We start from the raw sequence: 9,631 nt of genomic DNA on the forward strand, positions 1-9,631 counted from the left end.
GGTACGTAGTACGCACATACTCAAATGAGTGAGCTTGAGAAACTATACAAGATGGGTTTGTTGGAAAGAGAGAGCGAGACCCGCCGTAGACGGATCGCATGAGCTCTTGTGTAGAAAAACCTAGCATTCCTAAAATGAATACCCTAAATCAAAATGTGTAATTTTTGACCTTGCAACCCCTTGATAACCTTAGGTGGCCCAATATTGACCCTTTTACCCTACCATCTCTCTCTCTCTCTCTCTCTCTCTCCGTCTTTAGAAATATAAGCACTCAAGATTAGGACATTTTCTCTCTCGTTTATGTAGCAAGAGGATGTCACAATCTTGAGTGCTTATGTTGAGAGAGAGAGAGAGAGACCGTCTTTAGAAACATAAGCACTCAAGATTAGGACATCTTCTCTCTCGTTTATGTAGCAAGAAGATGTCACAATCTTGAGTGCTTATGTTGAGAGAGAGAGAGAGAGAGAGAGAGAGAGAGAGAGAGAGAGAGAGAGAGAGAGAGAGAGAGAGAGAATCGGTCCATTCGACAAGGCTTGAACTCAAGACCTTGTATGCAAGCTAATGTTGATTGTATCTTTTGTGTACACACAATAGATATTGAAAAGGTTGCTACAATCAAGTACATGTATACAAGTAGAGATTCATGCATCTACCATATGTCAAGCTACATACCAAAATAAGAGCTTAGTGCAGTGAGACAACCATGACATCCAAGCCGAATCTCATTTGTGGAGTCTTTATTTCGCCCCACGGAGATGTCCCTACTAATCTTAGCAACAACTAAGGTAGCCATGAAATAAAAACACACAAAAACAACATCACTGATGATTGGAATGTGAAAAAGTGCTGCATCCATTGGACCTTCAGAGTTCAATAAGGCATTGCAATAACTTGGGAATAGGTGGAGGACCTTTCAACAGACTTCCTTCAAGAATTTTTATTGCCTCTCCCATTGAAGGTCTCAACTCTTCATTGTCTTGAATGCACCAAATTGCACAATATAACATTCTCTTCAGCTCCTCCATGCTCACATCACCTAGAAGCCCATTTGCTTTTAGTGTTAAGCAAGCCAAAAGGAAAATGTATTGACCATTTGCAAAAATTCATGTCAAAAATTGAGGAATTGATGCCTAAATGTGCAACCTCTTTATAATTAAAGGTATGATAGTACGTTTGCAAGTAATTTGGAAATATTTTGTTAAAGGCATTGATCTTTGGAGTCCTTTGTTAGCTTGTTTCTCTCTTAAGGCTAGACAAGGCCCAATGTTGTTCTTACTACTACTAAGGATGGGGTATGTGCATGAAATTGGTTTTAACCAGTTATTATCGATATTGTTTAACAGGCTAATAATGCTCACCAAATATTGCATGTAAAGAAATGAGTGATAAGTGATTGAGTGAGTGAGAATTTCAGAAATGAACTTATGAAGATGCTACAAATCAAAAGCATTGCATTTTATGAAACAAACAAAATGAGGCAAATTTACCTTTTTGCATTCGACCATCAACAAAACATGCCAAGTCCTCGCAATTTTGATTGATACGAAGAGCCACTCTGATGGGGAAAAAGACGGAGCTTGGATTGCTAGAGGGGATGTAGCAATCCATGTGAACATTGCGTTGGCCACTGATAAGTTCAAGTAGAGTCATCCCAAAGCTGTACACATCTGTTTTGGTTGTGATGGGCAAACCTGCAATCCATTCTGGAGCAAGGTAGCCGCGTGTTCCTCGTAAAGTTGTGAGAACACGGCTAAACTCATGACCCACGAGCTTGGCAAGGCCAAAGTCTGCCACTTTCACATTGAAGGAGGTACCAAGAAGGATGTTCTCTGGCTTGATGTCACAATGGATGATGCGCTTGTGACACGACTCATGCAAGTAAGCTATGCCACGAGCGGATTCTAGGGCTATTTTATGCCGGATGCGCCATGTAAGAGCGGCCGCTCGGGTGTTATCACTAAAAAGGTGTGAAGCGAGAGATCCATTGTGGGCCATTTCGTAGACGAGCAAGCGATGTTTTCCCTCATAGCAAAAGCCCAACAATTTAACCAAATTCACATGTTGGATTGTGCCAAGAGTTCTCACTTCTGCCTTGAACTGTTTCTCACCATCATCGAGCCTATCGAGCCTCTTCACTGCAAATTCTTGGTCGCCGGCAAACCCTCTATAGACGGTTCCAAACCCTCCGCTCCCCAGCTTGTCTCTGAAGTTCTTTGTCGCTGTCTGGAGCTCTGCGAACGAGAAGGCCTTCAACCCTGGTTGGGAGTGACCTTCAGGTGCCGGGCGGCGTCTCGTACATGGCAGGTACACTGCTAAACTGGCCATAGCCAAAGCTGCGATACCGCCCACAAGCAACGCGATTAGTAGGGCATGTGATCTGCTCTTTCCCGTGCTTGTTTCCGTGCCGGAAGCTAAATCCCTGGCGGAAACCCTCATATAGAAGGTACCCACAGCAGAAGAAAATATGGCTCCGTCGGACAAATCTTGCGAAAAACTTGAGCAATTTCCATACCCATCTGCATCGAAGAAGAACCCATTGCATTCGCAGTCCTTGAGGCACATATCCTTGCATTTCTGCAGGTCTGCCATAGCCAGTGTTTTGTCAAAGCTCCAAGCAAAGCTAGTCTGGTTCATAGAAATGAACCCATCATGGGTGCTGTTGGTTGCATCATTTGTACCACAATTCAGAGGCGATTTTCTCTTGCATCCCTGTCTGAATGTATTTTGATCCCATTCTTCATTGCTTACTGGTTCAAATGCAGTTGACATGCATTTGCAGTTGGGTTGTTCTGTGCTGTGGCAAATTGAATTGGGTCCGCACATCCTCTCTACTCCGCAGGGATTGCTTGGCTTTAACCAGAATGGATTCCATGACTGGCTGCTGACCTGCAAAGATGAAAAGAAAGGAAGAGTTGGGCTTGAGATGCGGGCACGTAGAAGTAAAATTTTGTCATGATTTTTTTGGCCAATTTTTTGCAAGAATTTGATAGTGGCAAGAGCCGAATTCCTCAAGACAAACACAGAGGCAAGCACAATGACGTGGTTAGCTGTCGACAGTGGGGGAATTTTGTATCTTTGGGCAAGGGCCATGCATGTTCCCATAAGCTGCGTGCTCAAAGAGGAGGAAGCATTTGAAGAGCAAAAGCCATCGCCATGCAGACACGCCAACTGAATTTTGGTATCACCTTCTCTTTAGAATGCCTCAGGCCACAACAAAGCAAATGCAGTTTCTTCTTTAAGAGTTTTTTGATTAAATGTTTACTCACCAGGTAACTCATTTCTCTTATGATGCCAGAGTACTCTATCACGAACCGCGATATTTTAAAGGCCTCGTTTGCACTCGCTTCCCAATCGAAACCAGAGCTGTTGAAGGAGAAACCATAGATGTAGTGGTTCTGCATTTCTGGCACATTGGAGAATTTGTTCCCATTCCAGGTGCCACTATCATAGTATACTACTGAATCGTTGTAAACACAGATAAAATTGCTCACGTTGCCCATCATGAGAGCATAAGGGCCAGGGGAAGGATTGTCTGGAGAGAGCCAAGATTGCAGCCTTTTTCCAGGACCAAGAAGCATGCTTGGTAGCCAGGTGTTCCCCGGATGGTCGAAGCTCTCCCAAATTCTACTGTCATTGGCATTTTTCATTATGAGGTTGCCATTATCCATAAGCACCAAGGATGATCCGCTATTTTTAATGGTCCACACTACCTTCCCCTTGTTGTATAGAGCTACTTGCCCATCTAGCGTGAACACACATGATGCGTTTCGTGACACTTTCGTCTCTCTATTAGCAACCCATACCGAGGTGAATGGGGTGAGGTTTGCATACCATATGCCTAGGTATATGGAAGCTGAGCCTGGGGGGAGGGAGAAAAAACCGAATGCAAATGTGGCATTTGCGGATAGTAGGATTTGATTGAAGGATAAAGAGGTGCCGGGTTTGAGAGAGGACCCAATGGAGTCACCATTGCTAATTGCAATAGAGCTGAAAATGAGGCAGCTAACATTTATGAGGCTCAAAGTTACCCTCAGGTTTTTCATTGTGTGTGTATGGGTTCATCTCTTCAACCAAAGCTGTGAAGGGTATTTCTGCAAACAGACTTTACTTCACCTCCCAAGCTGTCTGTCTCTGTGTGTGGGTGTGTGTGAGGGAGAGAGAGAGAGGGAGAGGGAGAGGAGCTTGTGTCCCATCATTTTTCCTTAAAGGGGATTGTGGTTTTGAATTCGATTGACCAAAGTATGAACTATGAAGCCTTTTTGAGAAGAGTGGGTGACAGGACATAGTGATGTGAACTTTGAAGTGGCCAATCAGCTTTTTTGACCTTTGCATCCTTCCAACCTTTTAAATTTTGATGCTGCTCACCACTAGAAGAACATGACATCTTTTTGTCAAAGGTTTTCAAAAAGGTTCTTTTGAAGACTTGAGTCCATGCTTCCAGAAGTGTTAGCTTGTGGTTTAAACTTTAGTGTAGAGTCTGGTTTAAGAGAGTTAAAGAGGGGAGTAAGTGGAGGGATCCTTTTGGAGAAAACCTGAATTTTCCAAATTTAATTATCATATATAAATATTATCAAGGCATATCTAATTGCTTTCAAACCGAACTTTTTTGTGTGGGTGTGTGTAGATTTTGATATTGGGAAGGGGGAAGGATTTAAAATGCATCTGTGGAGTCCATGGAAAGAGGGATTATAAATTCTCAATCAAGAAATTGCTATTAAATCGTGCTCATCGCATACATCACAAATCATGGCAATTGGTCGGTGTGCAGTACTTAAAACAACACTATGAACAGGTTCAAAGCCTTTCTTAGCTTGTTTCTTCTCTCCTTCTGCAACATTATGTCACATAGCCTCACATGTCAAGTAGGGCTTGGGAAAAGATAGGCTCGCTTTATCCAAAGCCTGTTCAAAATGAAAAATGGCCGGCTCAAGTTTGGGCAAGAAGGTTCTCTAGCTGAATTTTTAGTTATAATATGAGATTTTTAGTGTGATTATCCCTCTCAAATTTAGAGTTAGCATGTTCATATGTGTGTGAAAAGGTTCCAAAGCCGGGTCCACAAAAAATGTTTCCCGAGCCCTGATGTCAAGAGGTTTTTTTGCCTTTCTAAAAGGAGCCTTAAGAGGAGAAGAGATTTAGGCAAACATGTGAAATTTAATAATTTTCATTACCGATTGCACCTTGGGAATAGTTGAAAATTTTCTTTTTTGTGTAGTTTGTCCGTTGATGGGTCTTTCAATTTCACAGCGTTAGATGGCTTGACTTTCCTTTCATTTTATTCTTTAAAAATGCTTTAGATGGGCGTGACTTTCCTTTCATTTTATTCATTTAGAATGCCAATGGGAACCATCACCTTATTGAGTCCCAACACCTAGTTTGTCCCTGCTAATTACAACATAATAAAGACGACTATTTGTAAGTACCCATCTAGTAAGTCTTACACACACATTTGAGAGCTACACTTGAAACAAACCTATGTTTAGTGTAATCCCATCTATACTTTCTATTACGAGTACTGCCGAAGGCGGCCTCTCTCTCTCTCTTCTCTCTCTCTCTCTCTCTCTCTCTCTCTCTTTTTCGCTTCCCTTCATCTCACGTGGCGTTTAGTCTTCATCTCGCAGAGAGAGACATGTGTAAAGGGTTATGTACTCCGCCATATTATGTTAGTAGATGCTAGCACGCATAAAAAAGAGATTACTGGAAGGGAATATCCCCCCCCCCCTTAAAACAACAAAACACACACACACACACACACACACACCTTCCTCCAAGAGCCCTCTCCAGGGGGGGCTTACACAAGGTGGTCTCTATGGAGGATCATCAGGTAGGGGGGCGCATGCGGGGACGGGAGGCACATAGGCGAGGGGGGACAAAATATTCGCAGGGAATGCGGAAACTTCATGGATTTCTCCTTTAGGAAGCCAATATGTAGAGTGGTGAGATAGAGACTTTTTGTTTTTTACTATGGGGATAGACATACTTTCTAAAAGAACAATCACCAAAAAACCTTTGAAATTTTAAACGTTCCCCCAATACACCCTTGCGCCAATCTTAGATAGCTTGCTCCAATTTTTATGGATTTTATTCTTTTTGCTAATAGAGATCTATTCCAAAACTTTCACCAATGAGCTCACACACACTGCATTTGTGTTTACAAGAGAAGAGAGACATGCTTGCATTTTTGTAAAATGCAAGGGCTTTTCAAAGATGAGGCATACTTTGGAAATTTCCACAAATTTCACGAACATTTGTAGTAATTTCTTGGTTCTAAAACTTACTCTAGATTTAAATTGAGAGGTAAGAAGACCTATACAATTTGGCAAACCAAAATGTGAAAACAATCACTTTAGAATTTCAAGTGAAGGGTTTTTAATTAGAAGGAATAATTTGTGCGAGAGAGAGGTATTTTTATTTGAAATTTCTCTTTGTGAGGAATTGTATCATATATGTGCTATAACTTTAGTGTATAACCATTAACTGTTAAAGGTGTGGAGTATTTTCTTGAAAATTGAAAGGTAAAGACATGGCCCCTCTTACCCTCAAACCTCTCTCTCGTACCCTCTAGACGTTAATATATCATATCATTTCATTTCATCTCTCTCTCTCTCTCTCTCTCTCTCTCTCTCTCTCTCTCTCTCTATTTCTCTCTATCCTTGTATCTCTTCATCTCTCCCTATCTCACCATATCTATCCCTCTATCTCTCCATTTTTGTCTCTTCTCTCTCTACTTCTCTTTGTATCGTTGCTTCTCTCTCTCCCTCTCTCACGCGCGCACACACAGACACACACACACACACACACACACACACACACACACAACACACACATCTCGTCTCTAGCCGTCTTTTCCCTATTGCTTGCTTTCGTGCACATTCAGGCTTTTTGCACAGACGTGTTGTAGAGGCAATTAGGCTAGCTGCAACTGGGCAATTGCTTGAACTATACTAATCTCTTTATACTACAATCCACTCTGCCACTTCTACACAGTTTTGATCGAAGGTACATTGTGCTCCTACCACTGACTATGATAGTAAGGAAGGTACAAAGAGCAAGCCCGTGTGTGTACAATGCAGGCTAAATCTAGATGCAGTGTTAGAGAGAGAAAGAGAGAGTGATCTCTACAATGGAAGGAGGTCAAGGAGTAGCTGGGGCAAATGTGGCTCATGGATTGGTTGACACTGTTGTGCATATTCGGGGCGGCGTGGATGTGGATGCTAGTAGGTGGGGGCATAGGGGGGTGAAGATGTGGCCAATAATAGGATGCATAATGGAGCAGTTGTAGAACTTCGATGTAGTGCATGACTGTTTGTTGTATTACTTCTGCCAACTGCTATCTGTTGTCCAAGCTAGACAGTGGTGTAGCCACAAATTTCATTTTCAACCCTCATTTTCCAATGAAGGACCCTCTCTCTCTCTCTCTCTCTCTCTCTCTCTCTCTCTCTCCTCTAGTTCTCACTCTCTCTCGTCTCTCTCTCTCTCTTCTCTCGTTTCAAACATTCCTTCAATTGCTTGCAAGAATGTTGGCCAAAAACCCCTATGGAACCTTGCCTCTGCCTGGTAGGAGCCCTCCACTTGGGATTGACTCTGCCATCTTGTGCAGGTAGCTGGCTTCTCATATCTCTCCATCCTCCTCTCCCCGCATGGCACAACTACTCTACAGGACCATTTTCGTTCCTCTGCTAGGTGTGCTCAATAGTCACCATGTTCGTGACGCTTGTTCTCACTCATTTACTGGCTAAGTCCTTTGGAGTGGGTCTTCGTTTGCCACGTGGAGAGCATGCGCTTCCTCATTTACTAGCCAAGTCCTTCGTAATGGGTCTTCTTCTGCCATGTGGAAAGCCTGAATATAGGTGTGAATTTAGTCTCATATGTGATATGTGATTTTAAAGTGAGAAAAGCTCCTTAAAGTGAATATCTCCATGTCTTCTCGCCACGTCCACTTTTGATGGAGCTCATCAAACCATCAATGCCCTTCAGTGTTAGGGAAAATTGTGTCTCAACTTAATATTGTGCCGTTTTTAATTCCAAAAATGACCGATTGAGGGCAAGGGAAAAAGGAGAAATTCCACCCCAAAATAAAGAGAAAGTGTAAAATCCCAAAAAATAAACCTAATTTTTTGAAATTTCCTCTTGGTAAATTCAAGAAAAGAAATTTTGTATGTTTAGAACAATGATTTTTTTTTGGAACACCGATGCCCGCTTATGATCGTGCCACCCCTACCCACTCAACAATACCCTTATACAATTATGCTTGGTGTAGATTAGTGTTGAAAAAAAAGGGGTCCAAATTGAATGTATTTTTGACCAGCTGAAATTGTAAAATCCCGGTTAGTTTTTGAGCGTGCTCTCAAGAAAACTGGGAAATTTAAGTATTAGTGGAATTACCGGAAAAAGCTTCAAATATTGACAGAGAATTCAAAATTTCAAGTTTGCCCTGAATTCGTTGAGAAAACGTATTTTTCTAACCCTGGCGCCGCCACCGTAGATCCTATTTCAACAACCCGTCACGGAATCTCATCTCCTCGACTCACGCATGCCTTGCCAAATGCGTGAGCTGTAGTAGATCATCCTGGTTGCGCTGCTCCTGCTCTACATCATGGTATTGATGGCAACATCATGATGTACTCGTGAGTCGTAGCAACTTAGGTCGTAGCAAGTTACAACTTGCTATGACCAAGACAACTCCTCTCAGTCCTAGGCTCTACTTCTCGGCTTTGTAGGTCAAAGGCTGTTCATGCAGTGGTCATCCTCGATTCCTCAGCCTCATAATAAGTTGGTTTTCACCAGCCACCACTTCATCTCTCTCTCTCTCTCTCTCTCTCTCTCTCTCTCTCTCTCTCTCTCTCTCTCACAACACACACACCACACACACACACACACACATTTCCTATGGTCTAACACCGTTATAAAGAAGGCGTCCAATTTCCAAAGGATGCGACTGATCCTTTTTACCAAGACAACCTTTGATATAGACTCCTGAATCGTGCCTGACATTGGCGCTGCTTAGCTATTGTGGCCGCCAACGACGAAGACAAAAAATGATGAACAATTGCAAGGAAAACAACGTCAGGAAAATGCCGCAAATCTATGTGTGTGTGCGTGTCTGTGCGCTAGCCGCCTATGTTGCCGAGCTGTAGTCCACTCCTATACGGAGCAAAGAGGTTGCGCCACGTGTCCGGGGCAGGATGTGTGTATGAATGTGTGTGTGTGTGTGTGTGTGTGTGTGTGTGAGAGAGAGAGAGAGAGAGAGAGAGAGAGAGAGAGAGAGAGAGAGAGAGAGAGAGAGAGAGAGAGAGAGAGAGAGAGAGAGAGAGAGAGAGAGAGAGAATGCATGTGATGGCCTCATACCTTGCATCTTCAGACACCTTCCCGTGGAACACAACACATTAGAGATTATAGAGAGCAGCAAAAATAAACCTTGGCACTACACAATCTAAGAGGTTATCCTCGGATCCTGTGCGAGGCCATGGAGCTAGCTGAGGTTATCCTTGGATCCTATGCGAGGCAATGGAGCTAGCATGCTTGATGGATGATTTTCAACGATGCTAGTGTAGCTGATGGTTGTCTTTGCTTCCGTCTCTTTGTTAAGTGAGGTGATGCAGGAGAAGTTGCAGGCATCTCTCTCTCTCTCTCT

At 42.9% G+C, this 9,631-nt stretch overlaps 1 protein-coding gene across 1 annotated transcript; it reads right to left on the reverse strand.

Moving 5' to 3' along the window:
* Window positions 1-522: 522 nt before the first annotated feature.
* On the reverse strand, window positions 523-4,291 carry LOC147450977 (G-type lectin S-receptor-like serine/threonine-protein kinase At2g19130). The gene is made up of 3 exons (XM_086519942.1): window positions 3,267-4,291; window positions 1,488-2,886; window positions 523-1,036 (listed from the first exon to the last, which is right to left on the reverse strand). Exons 1-3 carry the CDS (start codon window positions 4,041-4,043, stop codon window positions 864-866), a joined length of 2,349 nt encoding a protein of 782 aa, XP_086376068.1. The 5' UTR covers window positions 4,044-4,291; the 3' UTR covers window positions 523-863.
* Between the last annotated feature and the right edge of the window lie 5,340 nt (window positions 4,292-9,631).

This window comes from Adiantum capillus-veneris, chromosome 9, assembly GCF_014529385.1.
Source record: "Adiantum capillus-veneris isolate H3 chromosome 9, ASM1452938v2, whole genome shotgun sequence".
Taxonomy (NCBI): Eukaryota; Viridiplantae; Streptophyta; class Polypodiopsida; order Polypodiales; family Pteridaceae; genus Adiantum; species Adiantum capillus-veneris.